At 41.3% G+C, this 27,850-nt stretch overlaps 1 protein-coding gene and 1 long non-coding RNA gene across 3 annotated transcripts in view; one reads left to right on the top strand and one right to left on the bottom strand.

The window, feature by feature from the left end:
• The window catches only part of RSBN1L (round spermatid basic protein 1 like), a 109,796-nt gene that overhangs the window by 43,676 nt on the left and 38,270 nt on the right, over positions 1-27,850 (bottom strand). Inside the window, exons 3-4 of one of the 2 annotated variants that reach the window (XM_075064500.1) lie at positions 14,899-15,159; positions 14,516-14,580 (exon numbers count right to left, since the gene is read on the bottom strand). In XM_075064500.1, coding sequence (XP_074920601.1) covers positions 14,516-14,580; positions 14,899-15,159 — 326 coding nt within the window. Of the gene's footprint in view, positions 1-14,515; positions 15,160-27,850 lie in introns of both variants that reach the window. The other variant, XM_075064498.1, reaches the window with a different exon arrangement.
• Positions 26,481-27,850, top strand: part of LOC142046621 (uncharacterized) — a 107,177-nt gene continuing 105,807 nt past the window's right edge. Inside the window, exon 1 of the long non-coding RNA XR_012655639.1 lies at positions 26,481-26,524. This is a non-coding gene — a long non-coding RNA (uncharacterized LOC142046621). The remainder of the gene's footprint in view (positions 26,525-27,850) is intronic.

A 27,850-nucleotide genomic window follows, 5' to 3' on the forward strand; every position in this document is an offset into this window, starting at 1 on the left:
CATGAATTTCTGAACCAATATACCCAAAAGTTGAAAAAACAAGTGACTGGACTTAAGGAATGAAAACCAAGAGCCATTCCAAGGTAAAATATAAACAAATATTGTCAAGAGTCGTTAAGTAGCAAGATAAAAGATTCATGCTCATTGAGAAATGAAGAAAATCAGTTCATCTGGATTCTTTTTTAAGATCACATGTGCCACCGAGCAAAGTGTTGTCTAGTGAAATGGAAAAGAACATAAGTGAGACATTTTCTGTAACTGTATGGCATCAAAATTAAACTGATAACAGAAGGCTCTATTCCACCTCTTTCACAAGAGCTCTTCAACCAACTTTGTTCATAAGTCTATTAGCTTACAATGACCAGCAAATAGCAAAGATCAATCGGCAATTATGCCATAAAAACCAAATTAAAAGGAAAAAGCAAACTAGATAAGAAAATCATGATTTTTTTTTTTACATACTTTCAGTGTAGTACAAGAGGAGAAATTTCAAGGAATGACTGCACCACTTAAACCTGGATATACTCCTCTAGACAGATTTAAAAATGTGTAGGTCCACTATTAGTCACTGCAAGTGAAGTAGTGGAGAAAAACTTAAAATAAACAAAGCTAAAAAGAATCAACAACATTAATACAAGACAGTTGGTCAAACAAGATAAATGACTGGATAACAGCTATAAGCATCCATATAAAGGAAGAATAAATAAAATTAGAGAGGAATTCATTCTAGTCGGAAAGGAAATCAGCAGAATATTTTGTCCTGATCAAAGTAGCTGAAGACGTCATTCAAGAATGCAGATAAAAGTATGACAAGATCTTTGTCAATTACTCAGACAACAAAATAAAGTGAAACCTTATTGAGAAGAAGGTAGTGATAGCAAACAGTCTTCACACACACTGTGCAACTTTGAAAAATTATTATCACTCTCTCCCTCATTTAACATTATGGTTGGTATTGAAAAAGAAGGATTAATGCCTAAATTTCTGACGATATTGTGAACTCTCAGATATCACAGACTGATATCTCAAGAACCTAAACAAAATTATGTATCTACATTTACTATAAATTACCCTATAGTTCAAATCTGTACTAAGTATAAGTAAAGTAACTGATCAAAATATAGCATGCTGTTTAAGGAACTATGCACAAAGGTAATAAGCTTACAAAAACAATGAAAGGAGGTTTCTGATAGACTTGACAGATCACAGGCTGATAGCTCCGCTGTCACAGTGCCAGTGAAAATCTTGCTTGTTATAATTAAACAGAGAACTGGAACCATACAAGCACAAAAATCAAGAAAATATTCAAAGCAGCTATGGAATCTTTCCATTATATAGTCTGCATGACTGAATCGAAATTCACAAGACATAGGCAGAGTCCAGCAGAAGAAGTGACATAATGTCTACTATTTAAAATTGAAGACACAAATGTCTACCCCAAATCTGTCTGTAAAGGAAGTTGTGTCAGAGTTTATTGCATGGAAGTGGTGTAAAACTGTGGAAGTAAAATCATCAGACAGGATAGTTGAAATCAAAATTGTCAGTTTTTCACTAATATCCATTTCTGTGCTCAGGGTCGCACCAATCAAGTGTGTTTTTAGCACTGTCTGATTAGTTTAATAAAGACTTTAGAACAGTCCAAGGCTTTAAAAAGCAAATTAATTTGGTAAAACTGTACTGGTATCTAAAAGGGAAACACTGAAGTGTTATTGTGGGGGGCTCAATACAGAATTACAAGGTTCATTTTGGACAATGAGGACTTTATTTGTAAGCATTTTTAAAGTGAATCACATAGTATATATTTTAATAAACTAAATACGTTTGTGCTTTCCTTTTCCAAATTGGGGGTGGACGGGTGATATAAGCTAATTTTGGATTAGGACAAGTCACAACCACACTTTGGGTTTAGTTTGGCAGGTTCAGTCCTCTGGCATTCATTTGATACATTTTTCAAGCCCTGAACTACAGTGGGCTTGTCTACATGATGCCAGCAGAGCACTAGAAGGGTGTGATTTGTAAAGCAACCAGACTGGCACATTGGAGATCCTGCTGGTGTACTTTAAAAGGGTATCACTTCGCATTAACAGTCTGCGTGAAACAAGACTACATTAACACAAACTAGGTTCCTTTTAGAGCATGCCACCTGGGTCTACACAGGGCAGTCAGAACACAGCACATCAGTGTGCTTTACAATCACACCCAACCCCAGTATGTTACTGGGAGAACTTTATATTTTGAAATCCTGGATTTTTCTGTTTTGAGATTTCAACTTTAAAATCAGGAAGTCAAAATACAAGGAGGAGGAGGAAACTGGTGCAGTCAGACTACTTTAGGCTGCAGACACAATTTAATGCAAAAGCTGAACTGGAATTAAATACTTCTAGAAAATCCGGACCACTGTTTGAACTCTAGATCCACTTGTGTAAAATGTGTTAGGAGACCAAAGAGTTGCAGGAATAGTAGCTTTGAATTTCAGTGCACTACGGCATAAGCCATGCACTTACACTTGTTACTACCTAGATTCTGGACTTCCAGCCTCCTCACCTAAAACTTTCAACTGGCTGCTGTAATGGCCCTGTTCAGGAAATGGTGGGGTAAAGAGTGCAGCAGGCATCAAGTCTTCACTGCCACCTCTTTAAGCTCTGCAGAGCTGACTCAGTAACAACTCGTCTCCCTTAGTCTTCATGGAAATCTTCTCTCCCCCCTCATCTAGCTCTTATACTTTACAGAGTAGTCCTTCTACTGCACTCTTTCACTTCATTTGATAGCTGGTCAATATGCTACACAACTAATGGTTTACCCAACCCACAAGATTTTAAGATTTTGAAAAATGTTCCCTATCGCGTACCAGGATGAAAAGAAGAAACAAATAAAAATAATTTAAAAAAAGCTGAGACTTCTGCAAATCAAAAATTCAAAATAAAAATATTTCAGATTAACAATCAAAACATAGTGTTTTATAATTTTAAAATGTTTACTTTTATTTCAGGTTTTTAAATTTTGTTTTACTTTTTTTTTTTTTTTTTTTTTACTATAAATTAACTTACATTTCAAGCAGAAAAGTAATTTCAAATCAAAAACAATATTTTTTATTTCTAAAATATGTCCAAATGGAATTTTTGACAATTGGAAAACGTTTCAAAAACAGAAAATTGATTGAAACCAACTCTTTCCTGTGAAAAGTTTTGGTTTTTGTCAATTTGGCATTTTCTGATAAACATATTTTGTCAAAAAATATTCGACCAGCTCTATTACACAGCACAGCTCCCTTTGTTTCCCTCTACCATTGCTACTTAACACTGTGGTAAGAGCACTGCCTGGCAAGCCGCTGCTGGGGAAGACACAACATGAATGGACCAGACTTTCCAGAGCATGCTACCCTGCAACTCCACATGTGAACTGGGAATGGCAGGAAGAGAAGGGAAAAGGAAGCCAGTGAATGAACAAGATGATGATCTAGGTAATTATATGCCTATTATTTTTTAAAATCCATCCCAGGTAAGATAACTACTACTAAGAGACTAGGCAATTAAAAAAAAAATTCCAATCTTTAATGAAAATCAACACGCTTGCATGGAAAATATATCTTGCCAAATCAACTTCACGAATTTATGGAGTCTGGTTGAAAAATGTAGCCAGCTGTGTTGACATAATATATTTAGACTTCTAGAAGGCATCTGAATTGATATTACTAAAAATAAGCATTATACAAAAATCAACATGGCATATATTAAATGGATTAAAACTAGCTCAAGAGATCTCAAAATATAATTGTAACTGAGAAAATGAACAGGAGTCTGTATGTGGTTGCTTCTAGTATAGTTTCATGTAGACTTATTCCTGTCCAATGCTATTTAATATTTGTATCAATCTGGGAAATAAAATCACTGCGCTGAGCTAAACTTTGCAGATGATAGATTGGTGGAATAGTAAATAATGAGATATGTCATACAGAATCTTCTAGATTGCTTGGTAAAATAGGATGCAAACAAGCCAAGATCACTTTAGTACAGCTAAATGCAACAATAAATCAAGGAACAAAACTATAGGCAACATGTACAGGATGGGGAATTTGTACAACAGAAAGCAGTAACTCCAAAAAGGATTTCAGGGTTATAGTCTATAATAACCAAGTTAAAATGAGATTCCAATGCAACACTGTCTAAAACAGCTAAGGTGACCCTTGGATGTATAAACTAGGGAATATCAAGTAGGAGTAGGAAGGTAATAATACCTCCGTATATGGCATTAGTGAGACCACTTCTAGAATACTTTGTCCAGTTTTGATGTACACATTTTTTAAAGAATGTTGAAAAACTGGAGAGGGTGTTCAGAAAAGCTGATGCACAGTATATAAAATATGCCTGAAAATGAGAAACTTAAGGGTTAAGAGGCAATTTGATCATGGTCTATGTCTATGAGACCATTACATTTTAGAAGGCTCTTCAGTATAGTAAACAAATGCATAGCAAGAACCAATGTTTGCAGGTAGAAACTCAAAAATTTTTTTAGAAATAAGACAAATCTTTCATGAGATTAATTATTGGAAAAGCCTATCAAGGAATGCGGTTAGAATTTCCATCACAGAGAATCTTTCAATCAAGATTGGATGTTGCTCTCTATATATATTTTAGTTCAACCACAAGTGGGCTTACCAACTTTCCAGGACTGCCCTGGAGTCTCCAGGAATTAAAGATTAATCTTTAATTAAAGATTATGTCATGTGATTAAACCTCTAGTAATACGTCCAACCATAACTGGCAATCCTAACCACAAATCATTGTGTTTGATCTAGGAACTACTGAGTAAAAATTCTATGGCCAGTGTCATGTAGGCAATCAACCTAAAATGGCCATGACCAGGGCCCTGAGGTACCTCACAGCACAATGAGAACAGAGCCCTTAAATTCCATGGCAGTGCTAATTTATTTCGCTGCCATGAAGGTAATCCTTTGATATTTAAAATAAAAGGTCAAATTCTGAAGTAAGACTCTGTAGCAGGAGCTGAATTCTGCAAAATTTTGCTACATCACAGAATACCCAAGGCCCTGATAATAAGGTCCCTTATGGCCTTAAAATCTATGAAATGAGCAAACGAAAAGAACTAAGTATTTGTGTAAAGGCCAAGAGATGAGGAAACAAGGTAGGTCAGAGATAAGTATTCATTCCCAAATATGCTGCAATAGTCCTCTTCACACATCAAAAGAAATAGAACACTGGCATGACAGCTGATTTTGACAAATTAGAGACAGAGTAGACTGAGGAGTAAGTAGCTCCTGTACAAAGGGGACTAGTACAAACCCACCAAGGAGGGTAGCATTAATTGGCGGCAGGGGACAATGAAGAGAGAACAGCATAAGCTAGGTAAAAATGAGTTGAGAAAGAGAAAATGGTTGGAGAAACAAAAAGCCAAATATAATGTGTCAAAAAAAATGACCTGAAAAGTGATACAGGGAGAACCAGGGGCATAAGTATGTGAAGAACCAGAATCACTGCCTGGCCAGATTTCCTTAAAAAAACAGAACTAAGCTTATCACCAATTTACCCCTCTAGGACAGGAGTAAAGCATGACAAATTGATTCAGGAAGTAAAATTGTTAGTAGTGAAGTATTTGTTGTGCACTGTGAAGATCTGGAGCCACAACAAGGGATTACCTATCATCCACTGCTAGGGGCATCTGGCTCTAGTCAACATGAAGGCATTTACCTTGAGTTAATGAATAGCTCAGACAAAAATGGGATGACTGCAAGGCATAGGTTACTCCTGTGAGAATTCTGTACCTCTGCGCAGAATTCATACTGTCCGCAGATTTCTTTGCTCCCCCACAGAACAATGGTGGAGCAAAGAAATCTGTGGGGAACACACACCCCTTCCCTGTTCACTGCAGAGGGCAGGGCTGGGCGGGTGCCTGCCTGCAAATGAGCAAGAAAGACTCACTTTGTCCCTCTTGCTCACTGTTGTAGTGCCCCCAGCTTGGAGGGGTAGGGTTTTGTAAGGCAGGTTCTGTCCCTGAAGCAGAGCAGAAATGTAACAACTTAGCAGGCAGGCTGCTGTTCCTGTTGTCAGTTAACTGTTCTCATTCTTAGTCAATTCCCCCAGGAGCCTAAAAGGTGTAAAAGTTTTAAGGCTCTTTTACATTGCCAGAGTGGTGTAAAGGAGTCTTAGGGCTTGGCTACACTTGCACTTTAAGGCACAATAAAGCCTCCCAGAGCACTCTACCTTACTCCCCATCCACACTGGCAAGGCACAGAGAGCGCTCTGACTCCCTGGCTAGAGCCATCTTGGTACTCCACCTCCCCAAGAGGATTAACAGCTGTTGCATATTGGGTGAATTGCTGCAGCTCCAGTGTAAACAAGGAGTTATCACGCACTGATTGACCTCCGGAAGCATCCCATAATCCTCTTAACTGAAGTGGTCTCTCTTGTCTTTGTTGTAAACTCAGGAGGCAGAAGTGCCTTTCAAAGCTCCAGTTCGAGATGGGCTACTTACCTGGTCCAAGAAAAAAAAAACAAAAACAACTACTGTTTGCCTTTGAGTGAGATAGTGCCAGGGGGGCTCCATTTGGAGTGCAGGCTGCTCAAAGAAAAAAAAACAAACAGCTACTGTTTGCTTTGAGTAAGTGAGAGAGAGGTAGGGGAGGGAGAGGGGTCTGAACTTACAAGATGGAGTGCTGACACACTCTCAGCACCCCAAAAACCCACTCTTTCCCCCCACACTCCCTGTCACACTCCACGCCACCCCACCTCACCCCTTTTGAAAAGCATACTGCAGCCTCTTGAATGCTGGGATAGCTGCCCATAATGCACCACTCCCAATGCAGCTGCAAGTGCTACAATGTGGCACACCAGTGCACTTTCAGCTCTCAGTGTAGACAGACTAGGGCGCTTTCCCTCATGCACTCTACGAAGATTGGTTTAACTTAAAGCGCTCTACAGCTGCAAGTGTAGCCATACCCTTATTGTAAAAGATAGTAAGGGAATTCTCAGATAGAAAGATCTATGTGCTTTCTTGATTTTTTCCTGTGCCAGAGTGGCACAATGGGGTTAGATTACAGTTCAGGATCTATTTTACTTACTCATTTTAAAAAAATGCAGCATGATGATTCACAAAACTGTATGACTTTCATATGTGAAAGTCTGAGCAATTTAAAGTGACATTCTACTTTATTTTTATTTCGGTGTTTGGTATTCTGTAATGTAATTTAAATGAAAATCCAGGATTATAACTGGAATGCAGGGTATTGGTTACCAATTATTTGTAACTTAACTTTCATGTGTTTAGGAAATGTTGACCAGTTATTGTGATATTTTTTTCTGTATAGTAGTTTAAATAAATTACCAAAATAAGTGAAACTGATGTGATGATACTGCATTACTTTGACAAATACAATATGTAGAATTTTGCAGAATTTTTAATGTTTTGGTGCAGAATTCCCCTGAGAGTAATAGGTAGTGTTCAGATGTTTCAGTGATGGGTCTATACAAGAAAGAGTGTACAAGAAGGAAAAGGTTCTGTTTTGGAATTGGCTTCCTTGTGGATGACCGATTTAGAGAGACAAACTGCAGACAACTGAAACATACATGGCGGTAGAAGAGCGCATGAGCATGGAGCACTGGGCCTGGTGTAAGACCTGAGGCCTGAGTCATAGTGAGCAAAGTCAGACCACGCCGTGAATCAAGGTCAGGCCATGTATTAAATCAGATGCTTACTAGTTCACTGTCCGATACATGAACTTGGCAAGGGTACTGCTGACACTGCTAAAACACAGGCACACCTAAGAAGAAACAGATGCTGGGTTGTTGTGTTTATGTATGTTTGTATGTGAACACATTACAAAAGATTAACACAGGTGCATCCTGACCTAACACAAGAAAAAGGGTTTAATAGAAGTGATGTATAGGGATGTTTTGCTGGAGACATCTGGAGCAAGGTACAAAGGAGATAACAAGCAGATGTCATGAAATACATAAGGTGGTACGCAAGTTGTTTGTCTCAGTCTATAAATATCAAGGTACCACACTGTAACCTTTTGTGTGACCAAGGAGACAGCAGAAATTCCTGCTGCTGACTGAATCATTCCCGGACACTCATGTTAGTGTACATGTAGCTACTATGGGATGCTAGTACTGAGCCTTGAGGGCAATGAACTTGGCTGAGTGCCTTTTGTCATCAAACCTTTCCTGTGGTCTTTCTTTATGAGTAAAGTCAAGGTCTGCTGAATTAGCAAGCTGCATTCTACACTGTTCCCTCTAAGCTGCACACCTGCGCAGCTGCACAACAGTCCATCGAGTGCCACACACTTCATTACTACAGACATGCACATTCTCAGTGACTTGTTTCAGTGCCCCACCCCTACTGCTCTGCTGCCACACGCTCCTGCCCTCTGCGTTGGAGACGCCCCGGACAGCTGCACCCGGCAGCCTCCCGCTTGCTCTTACATGCAGAGCAGGGAGGAGGGGGCTGTTGATGTCAGGGTGTGCCCTCCCTCTGACCCACGTAGCCCATCCCCGCAGAGCAGTGGGGGGAGAAGAGGGTCATGGCTTGGGAGCGAGACGGAACTGCTGGCAGCTGCTGCTGTGTTTGAACAAGCCTTCAGACTGGTGAGTGCTGCTCTGCTTAAAGTGACAGCGCATGGTTTCTCATGGTTTACCAGGACACACTGTCACACACACAATCTCCATCTCTCTCCTACACACACTGTCTCTTACACAGTCTCACACTGTCTGTCTCTCTGTCTCTCTCTCTCTCTCTCTCTCTCTCACACACACACACACACACACGCAGTCTCACTCTCCGACACCCACAGTTTCTCTCTCACACTGTCTCTCACTCTTACACACACACACAGTCTCTCTCTGTCACTCACACAGAGTCTCTTTCACACTCACCTCCCAACACATACTTTTATTGTTGGTGTTGTTACTGCTTGGTACTTCCTGCAATACACATAGTTTCTGTAATTTTAACCTTTCAAAGTGCTGTTATTTTAGTTTTTTGACTGGCCTATGCATTTCATAATTTTATTTCTCTCACGCTTAAATTTAAATTTTTTGAGTAGTGAGTTCTAAAATGCCTAACTTGTCCTGGCTGGAGTCATTATCATTACTACTTTTATTATTGTATTGTGCTTTGTCATTCAGTATTTAAAGTGGTACAATCCAATAATAGTACCCTTCTAGAATGTAACTTTAACTTGTAACCTTAGCTGTGCCAGTTTAACTGTGCAGATGTAGGCTGCTTATTTTCAGATTGTATTTTTAGTTATATCTGTAAAATAACTTACAATTTGCATGAAAATAAATTTAGTAAATCTACATTTTTTGTTTCTACTGGTGCTGCATATCCACACATTACCTCAATATTGGTGCACATAACAAAAATGATTCTGCACATGAATGGAAAAAAATTAGAGGGAACAATGCTCTTCTACTGCCGATAACACTGGAGCTCCAAGAACAGAAGTACTGAGCACCTGTAACAATATGGCAACAGTAACAACATTCTTAAGCAATATATTTAACAATGGCTACCTACAACACTGAGGCAGAAAGGGAGATCATAGATTTTATCTAGGTCACCTCTCAACAGAATTACACTGCCACATGAACTCATATATCTTAAATTCCGTTATGGGTGTCTTCCAATGAGAATTAAAGAAGAATATCTGAATCCTGACCCAGCACTCTGAGGAAGCACAAAGAAGTAACAAGTGTGCGAGAAAGAAATGTCTAGAAATCATTTTAAGGCAAAAATGAGCATTTGCGAATACATATATAGCTCAACTATATTTCCAAGACTGAATCATAGACTTCATAGATCTGAGGATATATACTACTATTAATGAAGGATTCATCTGCCAAATGCAGAAGGGCAGGCCTTATTACCAGATATTGAAAAAACTAACCTGAGAAATACAGAAGTTCAGATACAGAAATAGCTAATATGACAAGGAAAGGGGTAACAACAAAAAAACATGAAAGCATAGTGGAATCTTCTCTCAGATTTTGCTGGAGACTGAATCCAGGTGCTAAGAAGAGGCCTTGAGAATGAACAAAACATACTGAAGGGAACCTCAAGTCTGCATTTCAGCTAACCAAAATTAACAGGATGACAGTTGAGGCTCTGAAGCAAGTCCTTCACAGTCTTGCAGAGCCATCCAAAACCAACTGTTGTCTGGCCCAGTACAAACTTAAAATGACAACTACATTGCATACAGCAGCAAGGTGAAATAATCTATTTAAGGCTGAACTGGAAGAGCTAATAAGAAGGCTGCAAGTTTGTGGAGATCAGGAAGAGGATACAACTGCTTCCCACCCACAACATGTGTCTGATTCACCAAAAGAGTAAGATGCAGTGATGATAATAATAATACATCATACTTTATATGCAAGGGTCATCAGAGGATCTTAAAGTGGTTTATAAAATGGGAATATTTGCTCTTCTTGATACATGGGAGAAACAGTACAATTAAGTAGTTTTTCATGATTACACGAGTCACTAGAAGAGCTAGAAAGAGTATCTAAGTCTACCAACTCATACTCCAGCATCCTATCCACTGGACTATATGCAGGCAGGAGTGCTCACAAATGGGAGCTATGGTGGAGGTAGAAGCCTAGGACTTCTATAACGCAGAGCTAAAGCAGATTTGAAAAGTGAAAATTCTTCAGATATACTGCAATAGAAGCAGAAGGCGTAAAAATCCCTTAGGTAACCAGAGAATATTCAGAAAAATGTTGCAGCCCAGATGAAGCAGCTATGAGACTCATATCCAATGGCCGCAGGAATCTTAGTTTAACTTTGTAGTCCTAAAATTTGCCTAAGTGGCAAAATGAGAAACATGAGAAGATGGATATGAATTACAAGCAAGCAGACAGATTGGGGAGGCTTAGCAGCATTAGCCCTTTATGACCTGCCAGCCAAGATCTTGATTCCACTGTTTTCTGGAGACACTAACCAAAGATGGTAATGAGAATTTTCCCAATATATATACCCTGCCTGCTAAGTTAGCAAATACACAAGAAGCAAAGCATTAGCTGTCATGCAGCCAAATTCTGACAAGCCAGCATATCTAGAGTGGTCAGTGTTCACACAACAGAGAATGCACACCAAGTCTACTGAAAACTTAACAGAAAACACAGAGAAGAAAAAACACAAGATACAAAGTTTTCATTCCAAATAAAATGCAGACAATGAAAAAGAAAGAAGAGAAAATCTTGGATGCATTAATGCATGGATCTTTTGCCTCCCCAATTCCTATCATCCTTAGTCTTTTTGCATGCCTCCAACTAAAATTTTAAATTTAAGCACAGAAAATTTTAAAGTTCTTACAACCAACAGTCACAGAACTGTTGTAACTATGAACAAGGAATGAAGACTGTTGTAATGTGGCATTAATTAGTAGTTTTAATAGGATATTCAATTTACCATTTATATGAACACATGTACGTACAGTTACAAATCAGAACAAAAAGTAAGAGTTCTTCTCTGTAACTTGAGATACAACAACAACAAATAATCCTGGGGAATGTAAAAGGATACACAGAGTAATATTCTTTTCCTCCCTACCGCTAGTGAAACAACCATCAAATGGCTCTTTAAGAGAAAAGATGGAATATCGAATTAAACGTTCCATAGCTGTTAGCTACCAAAAAAAAAAAAAAAAAAAAAATCAGTCCAAAGTATAGGGACAGCAACAAGTTTCCTTTAAGAAAGAAAAGCTGAAAGGATTGTGGGAAGCAGTTTAAAGCAAGAGAAATAGCATAAGGGAGATGAGTGAGTTGAAAATAAGGAGGCTGAAGTGAGAAGAGCCAACATAACCAGACAGAGAGAGAACACAGATAAATGAGATGTGCTCCTAACTGTATTAAGAGAATTCAAAGGGTTAATTATTGTCTGAACTGCCTCAGTATAAGAGACAAGCTACCTAACATAATTTATCAGAGAGAAAAAAAGTTTGAGACCACTAGATGTTCTGGTGAATGGTAATTTGGTTCCGAGGGCAATACTAGTAGTACTGAAGCAGTTAATGGAATACGGTACTGTGATTCAGATTCAAAAAGAGTTATCAAACTAAGTGACTCTGGGTCATTCAACCCTCGTTACACTGCACTAGAAGGAAGAATTATAGCATATGATCTCTCTAACAATTTCAGACCTAATGACAGTTCACAGAGGAGCAATATTAATCTTGCTTTATCCAAAAAGAGGCTGCTGAAATGCAAGGCTTTTGTGAGGGCTTAAGAGTAGATCACAGATGACACCTATTGAGGAGACAATAGCAGAAGTGAAAAAATAGGAGGGAATGGCAGAAAAATGGAATGGGTAGGAGGGAATGATTGGATTGGAGTAATTTGGCCACAAGTTCAGTCAGTATATGACAAAATCAGATTAAAGAAACTGGAAGAATCTCTCCACTTGAGAGAATCTAGGAAGGTCTTCACTTGAAACTGTTGCTGAGTGACTCTCTAGGAATGAAACTAAACATAATTAGTTTTCCTTATAGCTAACCTAACTATAAGAATAGTTAAGCTCAGGAATAGGCTTCCAGGGCAGGCCCTAGCATCCCCATCACTGGAGTTTTTTAAGAACAGACGGGACAAACACCTGTCAGGATGGTCTAAGTTTACTTCATACTGGTACACTGCACGGAGCTGGACTTGATGACTTCTCATGGTCCCTTCCAGTCCTACATTTCTATGATTCTACAATAAATACAAGAAAACCAGTTGTATTTAAAGCTCTCTTATTATGATTTCTTATTTAAACATATGATTCTATTGTAAAATGCAACTAACATAGCACAGAGGTGGTCCATGTGTCTCAGATTTCCAGATCCAATTTGCTCAATTTACAAGATATTTTATTTAACTGATAATACTACAAACTGAGCTGGGACCTAAATTCAAGTTGTGGTCTGACGTATGCTACAACAGTAGCTACTGCAACTGAAATTTTGCTACACTGATTCACAAGACAGAAAAGAAATATAGTTCACTCTCGCAGAGCTGTGTCTCTCTTGGTGGTGCTAAAAAAAGCAGAAGCTTATATGCGTCACTTGAAACAGGCAGATAAGATCCAGAACATACATAGGGAAAAGTTCTGCTATAAGTGCTATCTTCACATACTTTTCTTGTCATAACCATACAGGTAATCAACCCACAGCTTCAGGGTAGTTTATCTATCTAAAAACTCACTTCTAATGCATACATCACTACAGTACCTAGGTACCACATACAGAAATAAAGACCACAGTTGGATCCATCCTGACTACTTTAAGTTGTCTCATGAAGTGAGAACATTTTTGGTGATTATTCCATAATTCTAGAAGTCTTATTTAAGACAGGGGGTAAGGCTTTGGTACAGATATATGTGGCAGTACTGAATGTAGGTCTTCTGTAGCAAAAGAGGATGCTTTGTCTGTTAACCACCAGTTTTCACAGCAACACGTCTTAATACTGGATATTCCTTGTGGGCAGTTCTTTTCTGTACACTACGCACATTTTAGCAAAAGGTTATTTTGCAAAGTTTTACACACAAACTAAGATGGATAGTATACTATTCACATTTGAACACAAATTTTTATGATTACATTTATATAGGCAGAAGTTATATGTGATTTTTTAAATGGTATATGAACATTCTTTAAAAACTACGTAGTAACTTGTTTCTTCTGGTAAACAGAGTTAAATGTAATTATCATCCAAATTTGATGTCACCAAAAATAGAATTGTTCAGCTTCTTCATTAGTTCTTTCATGAATATCTATATAGGTGTTTACACAGCATTCATTATGGTAATCTAATGAAACTAAAAATAATTAATCTCCTGAAGTTATACAAACTGAAATGATTTGTGTTCCTCTAAGAAATAACTCTTAAAGAGAGTTAAGAAATATCAAGCAAACAGCAGCTATTGTTAGAGATCATATAATAATTTTCCTCAGATAAAACCTAACTCAGGAAGTTGACCCACCATTTTGCCCCATGATTTAATAACTTTCAAGGGAACAGAGTTAACCGAAAGGATTCAGACTAACTGTAGGTCAGTGCCACTATATGGATGCATTTAGAAGCGTCAATATACATCTTAATATACAATAAATTGTGCATTAGATGGGCTCTATGTATAAAATGTTACTATTTTGTGAAATAAGAACTTTTGTAGCCTTATGGTTCGTGTCCAGATATCTAAATGAAGCCAACACCAGCCAGAAAATTCATTCTCATGCTCCAAACACGACAGCTATTTTTCAGCCAAGGAAAACCAATCTCTAGAAGGGCGTACACATACACACACTTCAACTGATCATAGAAAGTGCAATGGAATGTTTGAATGCAAACAAATCTTCCTTATCTATATTTTAAAAATAAATAGTTGATTACTCAAATATTCTTTGGTTATTAATCTTCTGTTTTATCTATATACTTTAGCTGATAGTAACTATGTTAAAAAAATCATTTATAGTTTATTTGAAACCATTAGATGTTTTTAGAAAATAAAATGTGTAACCTCTTACCTGAGCATGGAAATTTGACATAGTCGTTGTCTCTATATCCTTCTTTCCCAAAATCTCCATTTTCACTGGTGAATTGGGAAAATTAAATGAAAAGTAGTCTAAAAAGTCAGGTAAATAAGTAGCTGCCCCATGAACAATACCCATTACATAGTAAGCTGCACAGTTTTCATTTTCACTAAAAACCAGACCCACAAACTCTTCTGCAAACCTCTCCATCTCCACAGGAGACAAGTGAGAGAGTTCATTACTGTAGGCATGGATAACTGATGCACCTCCATTAGGCTGGTGCTCAATATGAATGAGCTGTTTGAACTCCAATGTGTCCAACCTTTTGAGTTTATTCTGAACGCGTGGCTCCTTTAACAAGACAAATGGAAACTCACTGTTCTCGGGTATCTTGGACCCACAGTCCTTCTTGGGATCCATATTCTTCTCACTGAAATTCTTAAGATGATCATCTATGATGCCTTTGGCTTCTTGATCCTCAACATCAGAAACCAATCCTGAGCAGATGGTCTGAATAGATTTGCTGTACATTTTTGGACGTTTCCTTTTCTCACATTCTTTGTGTTTCTTTTTCTTTTTCTTCTTTACCTTTTTAATTAGTAATTCTTCTGCATTGGTTTTTGGTTTCTCCTTCCCACCTGTAAAGAGGAAAGAGATTTCTGAAACATCTTTATTTCCCCATTTAAGTAATAGCATTAAAAGTTACCCATACATACACCTATAAGAGGTATGCTGAGTGAGACTTAACACTACAATTAAAGTATCAAACAACTTTAGAGGTATTTTACTGAAACCAAATAGAAACTAGAGCAATGTTATGCAGTCATGTTATGTCTGACCACTTATTGAAGCAGGTTATTGACCATACCACCAGTCATCTCCAGAACCCCAAAACTTACCATTAGCTATAATCCTATCAAATGTGTTTTATCTTCATATTACGCATTATGAAATAAGTACTCTGGAATACTGTGGATAGAATCACTATTTATGATTAGAAACATGGCCCAGTTGTTAAGAAACAGGAGTTTTCAGCTTTTAAAAAAAAATTCAACAGACTCATGCACTCTGAAAAAGTTAATAACCCTACTCTGAATATTGTTCTTTTGCTTATACTATTGAATTAGATAAGATGTGTGTGAGTGCAGGAGACGGCAAAGAAAGGCTCACCAAAAAAACCCAGATTGACCATGAAAGGAAAGTTTTGTACAATCACAATCTTACCTATGCTGTTTAATCAGAGGTGCAACCTCATCAGCAATTATGCCAGTAGGTTAAATGATTTAAATGCAGACTGCAGTGTTGTAGCCATGTTGGTCCCAGAGTATTAGAGAGACAAGGTAGGTGAGGTAATCTATTTTATTTACTCCTGGCAGTACTGTGTGTCACTGCGCAATGCAGAATTTGCACAGAATTAATGTTCTGTGCAGAATTTCCTTTTTCCCCCATAGAACTGGTGCTGCACAGCTGCTGGTCACCCCAGGTACCGCTGGACCTGGCAGAGCCCAGCACCCCAGCTTGCAAATAGAAGACTGCGCGTGGGGGGGGGGAGGCACTGGAGAGTTCCTGGCAGCTGCAGTTCCCAGCACACCCTGAAGGAAGGAGGTAGTGTGCAGGAAACTCCATACAAGCCTGGGACCCAGCATCAGGCTGTTTCTCTGTAGATCCCTGGGCTCGAGGCCCCACTGAAGCTAGCCTCTGTGGGGAACAGGTTGCAGCTGTCTGGGCTGGGGGGTCCCATGCCTAGGCTCTATGGGGGCTGGGTGAGCACCCCAAGGCGGGGCTCTGAGGGGGAAGGAGATGTGGGTGTCTGCACCGGGAAGGGGCACCCTGCAGCTAGGCTCTGGGGAAAGAATGTGTGAGTATTTGGGGGTATTTGGTGGGGTTTCTTTAACTCACTGCTCCTGGAATTTTTTTGTCATCTGTATTGCTACAGAGTTGCTGACAGATATTTTGAAATAAAATTACCAAAATAATTGAATCTGGTGTGCTTATATTGTGTTATTTTGACAAATAAAATATGCAGAATTTGAAAAAATATTGTGCACAGAATTTTTAATTTTTTGGTGCAGAATTACCCCAGGAATATTAATTGGACCAACTTCTGTTGATGAAAGAGACAAGCTTTCAAGCTACACTGAGCTCTTCTTGAGGTCTAGGAAAGGTACTAAGAAGTGTCACAGCTAAATACAAAGTAGAACATATTCTAGAAGACTATTCAAGATGAAATGGCCCATTAACACCTCTGCAGTCATAGAATAAAACAAAAAAAAGGTGGTGCATTATAGATTGTTGTAATAAGCCATAAATCCAATGTCTTTATTAAGACCATGATATTTCGCGTCCAGCAAAATTATGAATTTAAGCTCCCAGGCTTGTCTTTTGAAGGTTTTGCACAGGTTTCCTCTGACGATGAGGACTGATAGGTCAGAAATGGAGTGATCATTTGTCAAAAATGTTCACCACATGAATGTTTTTGTCTTTTATCATGTTTCTATGAGAGTTCATTCAAGAGAGTTGAGATTGTCCAGTTTCATCCACATTGTATTTTTGGGGCATTTAGTGCAGTGGATGAGGTACAGCACGTGTTGCAAGAGAGACATGTAGGTAGTGTTACAATATGTCCAGGTTTTCACGGACATTGCCTCTTTTTGGAGGTTCTATCCTCTGTCCAGGTGGTTTTTCCAAACACGAAATGTCCTGGATTTCTGCTGAGCAGACACTGCAGCTCAGAAAGAGTCCCAGTTGGTCCATTCGCCAGCAGCCACAGCTGCCACATCCCACCCACCCAGGCCCCAGATGCCATCCCTGGGGAGGAGGTCCTGCAGGGGGGCACTGACTGGTGGCTCTTGCTGTGGCCTACGCTTGCACCAGTCATGCTGCCACCCTGACAAGGAGCAATACTACTCCCCCATCTCTAGTGAGTGCCCCCACCACAGGTACCCGCCCCACACCTCCAGCAATGTCCTCTGTTTGGGAACTTGAAACATAGTACCCTTATGTGTAGGACCCAAAGATCCTGAAAGGTGCATTATGTGAGATATGTCTGCAGATTTTTCATCTGTGGTTCTGGCTGGCTCTGGTGCTGCTTTGTGCTGGTGTTCTGGTCGGTGGAGAGCTTGTTTCCAATTATGAGCTTGGCAAGACTGGGAGATTGTTTGAAGGTCAGAAAAGGGGTTCAAGAAAGATTTCTTTCAGGATATGGTCCCCACTGAGTAGGGACTGTAATTGTTTAATGATACTCCATATGGAGTACAGTTATGTGGAAGGTGCGTTATTACTTAGAATGTGTGTTTACTGCATATGCTAAACAAGCTGTTCCACCTCCGAGTACCATTCCCAGATCTGAAGACTTCTCTAGGGCAGCATTTCTCAAATGCGGCCACTATGACTACATGTGGCCACCAGGGCCTTTTCTTGTGGCCACAGCCTCCTGGGCTGTGACTTGAAGGGGTGTGTCTGGCATACAATACAGTAGCCCCTCTCCCTCACTCCTGCATACACCACCTTGGTGTTGATTGCTGGGGCTACCAGTAAGGGTTGGGCCCACCCCCACTCTGGAGACACCTGGGGCATAAAGCTGCAGAATTCACTGTAAACCTGCTCCTCCATCTTCCCAATGGCAGTGGGGGGCTCAGGCTTAGGGCTTCAGCCCTGTGGGGTAGGGGATAGGATAGCAGGTGCCAGGCGGTGGGTTTTGGGCTCCAGGCCCCTGCTGCCACTCCAGGCCCCCTCCCACCCATCAACCTCCATTGCTCCTGGCCTCCGCTGCTTCCCCCAACTTCCTATCCAGGGCTTAATTTGGCCCCAGGCTTGACAGGGCTGAGTAAGTCTTCGGTGAAAAGTGACACTTCTTAAAAGTGATATTAATAAACATACAACAGAGTTACTAGCTAGCAATAAATTACAATGATTTGGATGTGTATATGTACGTACTTGTGTTTTTCCTAAAGCAAATTAAGTATTTTAGGAAAAAGTGAAAGAGCAGCCACGAGCAAGAGTTGGTGGCTGCACTCTGAGGCCACCAGAAAACATGTCCTGAGAACTCCTGCTCTAGGGCTATATCGACACTTAAAATGCTACCACAGCACAGCTGCAACACTGTAGTTATGCCACTGTAGCACTTCACTGTAGACAATCACTACATTGATAGGAGGAGTTCTGTCACTGTACTTAATCCATCTGCTTGAGAAGCAGTAGCTAACTAGTGCTGTCTGCACCAGGCAGTTAGCTACAGCCAAAGTTAGGTAGACATAAGCTGCCTTATGTTGACCTAACTCTAAAGTGTCTACACTACAGTGCTGCTCCTGCCAATGTAAGTACCCCACTACGCTGACCTAATAACTCCACCTTCACAAGGAGTATAGCACTTAGGTTGATGTAGTTAGCATGACACGGTATCTGTGTAGACACTGCACTACTGACATCGCCCCAGCTTAGAGCCATGCACCCAACTCCCTACTGGGAGCTAGGTGCAGAGCCAGCAGCCTGAGGTGTCAGCCTGCCACACTACCCTACTTAAGCCCATTTAAGCACTCCTGGTGGGGACACAAACCCCCGGCAGAAAGAAGGCAGTGTGGACATGAACATCTGCAGTAATTACTGCGGTGGCTATGACTGTAGAGCAGGGGTCGGCAACCTTTCAGAAGCGGTATGCTGAGTCTTCATTTATTCACTCTAATTTAAGGTTTCGTGTGCCGGTAATACATTTTAACGTTTTTTAGAAGGTCTCTCTCTCTAAGTCTATATATAATATAACTAAACTAGTGTTGTATTGTAAAATAAACAGGATTTTCAAAATGTTTAAGAAGCTTCATTTAAAATGAAATTAAAAACTGTTTGAACTCTTAACCCTGCTGGCCCACTCAGCCCACGCTGGTCTGGGGTTTGTTCACCTAGGCTGGCATGGGGCTGAGCGGGCCTGTGCCAGAACCACACGCTGGCAAGGGTCCGTCAGCCAGAACCCCAAACCAGCAGTGGGCCTGTCCGGGGCTGGTGGCCAGGTACCCAAGGCTGGGGCAGGGCTAGGCTGGTATGTGAGGGGGTGTAGGTGTCAGGACAGAGGGGGCGCTGGGTATGGGTGGGGGTGCCAGAGTCAGGGCTACAAGTTGCAGGTGGGGAGATGAAGGAGTCAAGTAGAGGCTGGGTATGTAAAGGGAGGTACAGGGCTCAGGGCAGGGGCCTGGGAGGGGCAGGCTCAGGGCAAGGGCATGGTGTGTGCGTGGGGGGGGTCGGGGATCAGGTGAGAGTGCTGGGTGACTGCCCACTAAGAACTCTCACCTTGCTGCTCCTTGTCCCCTGACTGCCCCAACTACCCCTCAGGACCATCCCCTATCTAAGCCTCTCTGTCCTTGTCCCTGACTGCCCCGAGCCCTCATCCACACCCTATCCCACCAGACCCAGGGGACTCCCATGCCTATCCAACCACTCCCTGCCCCGCAGGACCCCTGAACTCCTGACCATCCAACCCCCCCTCACCCCTGCCTGCCCCAACCTCTTCCACACCCCTGCCTCTGCACAGGACCCCAGAACTCCAACTCGTACAATCCCCCAGCTCCTTATCCCCTGACCACTCTTCAAAAGACCTCCCACCCTAACGTTCCCCTCCAGGACCCCTCCTTCTCTCAGTCCCTGATTGCCCTGACCCCTATTAACCCCTGCCCCTCACAACCCCAGACTCCCATGCCCCATCCAACTCCCCCCCTCCCCGGCGATTCCACCCCCCCCATCCAACCACCCGCTGCTCCTTGCCCCAACCCCTTATCCACCCCGCGCAGCCCTGGGCCCCTTACAGTGAGGCTCCACACAGGCCCTCTGGTGAGCAGGGAGCGTGTCTGCCTCCCCGCAGGGCCAAACGCTGCCCGCGAGCGCGCAGCCCGATCCCCAGAGTGCTGCGCCTGGGGCAGGCTCAGGGAGGGCAGAAAGTGGGGGAGGGCCGGCATTGCTGCGCTCAGCCCACGTTCCGGCCCGGGAGCGCGGACCTGTGGCTTGCCATGCCGAGGAGTGGGGCCATTTGCCCACCCGTGCGCACAGCTATGCTTCTGCTCCCTGCCCCCCGCGGGGAAGTGGAAGGCAGAGGAACGTGCCGGGCTGTACAGGATTTTTAGTGGCATGCTGGATCCCGCAGGCTCCAGCGTGCCATTAAAATTGGCAGCTGCCAATAGGCTGCTGACCCCTCTGAGAGTGTAGCGTAGACAGGCCTATGTCTCGGAGGGTGATTTTTCACATCCAAAAAAGAATAGCTATGTAAGTTTTGGGTGCAGACAGCTGTTAGCTCACAGCTCATCTCTTTCACCAACAGAAGTTATCTTTCATTGGAGCATACCTCGCCCACTCTGCCTCTTTAAAATCTGATTATCAGCGGTGCTAACCAAAAGATCTGAAAATTGCCATTGAGCATCCAGCCACCTATCTGCCTGAGGCTCATGGTGCTGCCAGAGTTCCTCCCTCGTGTCATGTAAATTATGGAATGGTCCTGCAGCATCACATACAGCTGACGGACTTTTATAAACAACTAGTTTTCACAGTTCTTAAAATCTACACGTATATGAAGCTGGCCTGAAAATTGGTAAACAGACCAGAGTAGAGTTAGTGGTACAAGTTGGGATCATTGCTAAGGGGCTCCCAACATAACTCTTCCCAGATAATCTCATTTAAAATTCGCTGTTTCTTAAGCACTTTTCTCCAACTTTTTTTTGGGGGGGGGGGGCGAGGGAGAGGGAGATGGACATGGTAGGGGCACATACGGGCAAAAATCTTATCCCCCAAAAACTTCTATCGTGGGACTACTCTGAGCTTATTTAGAGCCTGGCTCCACAATCCACCTTGAGAATTTAATAATTGACGTTATCAGGCTTTCTTCTTGGGTCTACATAATGGTGCACATGACTGATTCAAGCTAAAATTAGCCACATACCAGAGACTCCCCTTAGATACAGTGGGAAAGGCCTGGAGCAACATTACTGTGCCACATATAACCTCTAAGTGCTCTAAAAAGTCTCAAACTCCAAAAACTGGTATGCCACACCAAGGGTTGGGTGTAGACATTGCAGTACAAATTTGGGGCCCTTGAGCCAAGAAGTTCCAAAGATGCAGTTGTCCAAAAGTGACATTTTAAAAAATGCTGGCTTGGTACATAGCACTATCCATATCAAGGTGAGAACTAGGTGGTTTGGGGTATGACAAGCACATAGTGCTGAGATTAGCAGGGAGGAGAGAACGACAAGTTGATGAATGACTTAGGTCACACCTCTGCCAGGCTACTGAGGTGTGAAGCTACCACTGCAAAACTCCTATTATCTTTTCCCCCCTTTAGAAATACCATTTTCCCCTGCTTCTGTGTGGGTAAGAGGAACTCTGAACTCTTTTCCCACTCATTTTCCCCTCAAACAAGGAAATGGGCTCTGGGATTCCCCAACACTCACCCTTAATGACAACCACCCCTCTGGTCAGGAGTTTCTTAAAACACAGGGCTGTCACATGATTAAACAAATTAATAGCAATTACACTGTTAAACAGAATACCATTCATTTTAAATATTTTTGGATGTTTACTACATTTTCAAATATACTGATTTCAATTACAAAGAACACAAAGTGTACAGTGCTCACTATTTTTTATTACAAATTTGCACTGTAAAAAACAAAAAAGTGTATTTTTCAATTCACCTCATACAAGTACTCTAGCGCAATCGCTATCATGAAAGTTGAACTTACAAATGTAGAATTATATACAAAAAAAATGCATTCAAAATAAAACAGTGTGAAACTTTAGAGCCTACAAGTCCAACCAGCCCTACTTCTTGGTCAGCCAATCACTCAGACAAACAAGGTTGGTTACAATTTGCAGGAGATAATGCTGCCCATGGCTTCTTTACAATATCACTTGAAAGTGAGAACAGGCGTTTGCATGGAACTGTTGTAGCTAGTATTGCAAGGTGCCAGATGCGCTCAAGATTCATATGTCATGCTCCGATCACCATTCCAGAGAAATGCTGATGATGGGTTCTGCTTGATAACCATTCAAAGAGGTACGGACTGATGCATGTTCATTTTCATCATCTGAGCCAGAAGCCACCAGCAGAAGGTTGATTTTCTTTTTTGGTGGTTCAGGTTCTGTAGTTTGTGCATCAGAGTGTTCCTCTTTTAAGACTTCTAAAAGCATGCTCCACATCTTATCCCTCTCAGATTTTGGAAGGCACTTCAGATTCTTAAACCTTGGGTTGAGTGCTGTAGCTATTTTTAGAAATCTCACAACGGTACCTTCTCTGCATTTTGTCAAATCTGCTGTGAAAGTATTCTTAAAATGAATGTGTGCTTGGTCATCATCCAAGACTGCTATAAGGTGAAATACATGCAGAATGCAGGTAAAACAGAGCAAGAGACATACAAATTCCCCCCATCCCAAGGAGTACAGTTATAAATTTAATTGACTTTTTTTCTTAAAACGAGAATCATCAGCATGGAAGCATGTCCTCTGGAATGGCCAACGGCCATATGAATGTTTAGCATATCTGGCATGTAAATACCTTGCAACACCGGCTACAAAAGTGCCATGCAAACGCCTATTCTAACTTTCAGGTGACATTGTAAATAAGAAGCAGGCAGCAGTATCTCCTGTCAATGTAAACAAACTTGTTTGTCTTAGCAACTGACAGAAATAAGCAAGTTAGGATTGAGTGGAGAACTTGCAGGACTCCAAACGTTTTACAGAACTATTTGTTTTTAAGTGCAGTTTCTGTAACAAAAAGCCCGCACTTGTGTTAGTTATCACTTTCACAATAAAAGAATTGCACTTCCAGTAACTTGTACATAGGTGAATTGGAAAAATACTGTGTCTTTTGTTTATCATTTTTACAGGCATTATATTTGTAGAAAATAATAAGTGAGCACTGTGCACTTTTATTGCATTGCAATTCAATTAGTAGTCTGATGTTAATTGCGATTAATTGCAATTAATTTGAGTTAATTGAGTGAGTTAACAGTGATTAATTGACAGCCTTATTAAAAACAAGGGAAATTCACTAATAAAAAGCTTTGCTAAAGGGGTGCTAAGGCTGCTTAGCAGTGCCTCATATCCTTCCAGAATGTGGAAGCTGGAAGCCAAAGACAGGCTCTAAGAATCAGGAAGAGCATGCAACCATACAAAATACAAGCTCGAAAACCAGCTATTGTCATGCTTCCTATACCACAATGGACCCAAACTTCAGACAGAGGAAGTAAAAAACCCAAAAATATGGCATAGGGAATTAGGTATGTGTCTTATATACCCACACGTGGATTGTAGCAATAGGAGAGAGAGGGGGGTTGGTTTTTGTATTTTCTTAGTTAAATAAAACAAATTACAGATAAGCAGGGAGCTTGAAGGCAGGTGTAATACCTGAAACCACTTAGCTCTTTAAATTATCTAGATTTAATGTTGGTGTCCCTGCAGGTACCATTTTAAACATTGCTATACATTTCCAGACTGCCCTATGCTGAAAGCTACTTTGGCAGCTATGAGTGAGATCAAGGCATTCATTATCTGTCAGAGTAGGGAACCTTCCCTCCACTTTCAAGGTGGCAAAGAAAGGAATGGAGGTTGGTTTATTTTTGGGGGGAACTAGCAGTAGTATTGAGAATGGCAGTCAAATCCATTAACACAAGTATGGAATTACATCTGATTTTTGATTGTTTAAACATACCATGAAGTACAAGTAGGTTCCTACACTTTATTTTTAAACAGATACTAGTTTCCCCTTACCCAAAAATGACACAGAAGAGTACTAAATGTTTCACTGTCTATTTTGGGTACTTTGTATAATGGTTCCCATTACTGTAGTATCTGAGCATATCACAATCTAATCTATTTGCTCAAGACAGTATCTCAGGGCATGGCTACACTTACATTTTTGCAGCGCTGGTAGTTACAGCTGTGGTCGTACAGCTGTGTAGGGCCAGCGCTGCAGTGTGTCCACACTGACAGCGACCAGCGCTGCAGTGTGGATAAAACCAAAACTCACCGGCTGGGTTTAGAAGGATGGTGCATTGGTGGGCAGCTATCCCAGCGTTCAAGTGGCTGCAACGTGCTTTGCAAAAGGGGGGGTGGGGTGTGGAGTGTGACAGGGAGCTTGCGGGAGACAGAGAGAGTGGATTTTGGAGCAGACACTGTGGACAGCTCCTGCCTTGCAGAGTCCAAAAGAAGGGCGGTGTGAGGTGGATGGTGACAGGGAGCATGGGAGACAGAGTGATTTTTAGAGAGACACTACTGTGCGACAGCCTCCCTGCCATTCGCAATGTCTGCCATTTCCCCACCCACTCCAATCCACCTAAATGTAAAAAGGCTCAGACCAGATAAAGCAGCTTCTCCGCACGGACACCTCCCCTCCCCCCCCGTCCACCCCGCCGCCGGTGCTGTTTGTCTCCCTCAAGAACCAGCCTGTGGAACATTCAAATAGCCTCGGCTCGCTCACGCTCGAGCAGCAAAGAGACTATGTGTTGTTTTTAATAAATAGACTCCCCAGGAAGTACCTTCGGTTGTGGTATAACAGGAATTGTGGGTAACCTCCTAATAATTAGCTCTCGGAGGCAATAAACCAGGCGCTAGGTGAGTGTCCAAGCACCGATGAGCAGAGCGCCTGCATCGCAGCGCTTGGTCGCTACACCCGTAGCGGACCAGGTGACCACGCCAGAGCTGCAGGAACGGAGTTGCAGCGCTGGCTGAGCTCTGTAAGTGTGGACACCTGGTAAGTTGCAGCGCTGTAACCCCCTCACCAGCGCTGCAACTTGCAAGTGTAGCCAAGCCCTCAGAAACTATCAGAGGCAGGGAAGATAAGAGAAAGGTTCTTTGATCATTCTTCTATGGGAGATTATGACCAGCTTTGGCTGTTCAGTGAAGCCCAAACAGCAGATGCTGTCAATATATTTCACTCTACCTCTCCTCCTAAGGAAGATGCAAGAGCGGCAAACACACTTGTGTAATCTTCCAATTCTGCTGTACATGCATTGTAGAGATAGTGGTGAGAAAGAAAGAAGTCATTTCTCTTACATGCAGTTTTTAAACCATCACAAATGATTCTTAACCACATTTGGGTGTGCTTAATTGTATAGTGTACAATGCTAACAGTAGACCCCCAATGAGTTTGCAGTTTAAGGCTATGACTACACTACCGACTATGTGGACAAAATTTATGTCACTCAGGGGCATGAATATTCCACTCCCTGAATGACAAGTTACGCCAACATAGCACTAATGTGCACAGTGCTATGTCAGCAGGACAGCTTCTCCCACTGATATAGTTTATGCCACTCACATAGGTGGGTTTTTTATGCTGACAGGAGACCCCTCTCCTGTTGGCATAGAGTGTCTTCACCACGTGCGCTATAAGCATAGACATGCCTTAAGGCAGAGGTACTCAGAAAGCGGACAGCGGGCCAAATCCAGACTGCCACATGATTTTGAACAGACCATGAAATCTTTTTTATTTACTTATAATCATTTCTGTTATTGCAGTGTGAAAAATGTCTCTCTGAAGTCTGGACCTTGACTATACCTTGACCGAGAAATTTGGACCTTGACAAAAAAATAATTGGCTACCCCTGATCTAAGGTCTTGTCTATGCAAGAAACTTGCATACGTTTAAACTGATTTTGAAACAGATTTTAGGTAAACCAGTGCAAACCCAATGTGCGAACATGCTTAAATCAGTTTAATCACACTTCAGTTTAAATCACCAAATTAAGCTAAATCAACATAAGTGTGTCCTCACTTATTTAACTAAATTTTAACAAGAGATTTTAATTAAACTGGTGAAACTTAAGTGTATATAAGCCAGGCTTGGTAGGGCACTATTATATTAAAAGACCTCTGAAAAGTCAAGGACATGTCTCATAATAGCAGCAAAGAATCCTGTGGCACCTTATAGACTAACAGACATTTTGGAGCATGAGCTTTCCCACAAAAACGTCTGTTAGTCTATAAGTGCCACAGGATTCTTTGCTGCTTTTACAGATCCAGACTAACACGGTTACCCCTCTGATACTTGACGTCTCATAATGCTTCCCCAGTCCTGTTGTCCCCCTGAAGTCCATGACCTTATCTTCACTAGGAAAAAAATGGTGTATTTAACACATTGGCTAACAAATGTGAAATTATGTATATTTCCCCCCTCAGTACAGAACTAGTTCATCAGGTTAGTTAATTCTTCACCAATTACTAGAAAGAACTGTCTGTTCAGTTTTAGAGCAGTAATTATACATATACATACACACACACACACATATTTAACCCCTAAGATTACTAAAACTGAAATACGTTAGCAATAATCGCTATTTCTTTCATTACTAATATAAGCATGGCAGGAAGTCAAAGTGACTGTATACAAAGTTTTAATCACATGCTGGAGTGATTACACCATTTATGCACAGTTCTGAGAACTGCAGCTATATATTCTCCCCCAGGTCCTACAAGGGTCAAGGAAGCACCTGCTGGCAGCATGACCCTCAACAGGACCAGAGAGAGAGGTATCTTATCTTAATGAGACTCAAGGAAGTACTGGAACAGCCAAGGAGGGTAGGAATTAGTCTACATTCTCTGACCTCCACACCTGGGGGCAGGAGAGGGACCAACAAAAGAGAAGCTGTGCTGGATGAAATTCCTCACCAGATCTTGAATGGAAAGCAGTGGAGATCCCCATATACCATCTCCCATCTACAGAAAATAGCAAGGAGAAGCAGCAGGCCTGGAGATCAGTCATCTCTTGCCCTCTCCTTGGGGCAAGGAGGGTGGGAACAGCTCCACACAGAGAATACGAGCTGAGCAAAGAGGAAATAGCACAGAAAGGAAGGGAGACTGAAAACAGCTCATATTCCCCTGCTGAAAGACCCTTAAAATACACCAACAAGAGTGCAGAAGTAGTTTTCTTATTTTTTTAAAAGGAATTAAAGTTTCTGGACTTTACTGGGAGGCTCATTTACTGAGAGGCTATATGATTAGAAAACTGGGTATTTTACAGTCAGTCTTCTTTAATTTTTCAAATTAACAGCCTCCCTTTAAGAAAAGAAGATTTTTTTTTTTTTAAAGCTCCCTGCATTCTTACACTGGTCTTATTCTTCACTGAAGTTACCATTAAGAACCGCTTAACAAGGTTTTTGTTTTGTTCTGTTTTTTAAACCACACACTACATACACAGGACTGATGTTAGTTTTAATCAAGCATTGTGCTTCACTTTTACCCCGAGTGCAAATCTAGCGTATCATAGTAGCATATGATCACGCAACTAAAGACTGCATCGTAATACATATTATTCACAATGGTGCCAAATCAATGTTGCACAGACAATCTTAAATCAGG

Source organism: Chelonoidis abingdonii, chromosome 1 (assembly GCF_003597395.2).
Source record: "Chelonoidis abingdonii isolate Lonesome George chromosome 1, CheloAbing_2.0, whole genome shotgun sequence".
Taxonomy (NCBI): domain Eukaryota; kingdom Metazoa; phylum Chordata; order Testudines; family Testudinidae; genus Chelonoidis; species Chelonoidis abingdonii.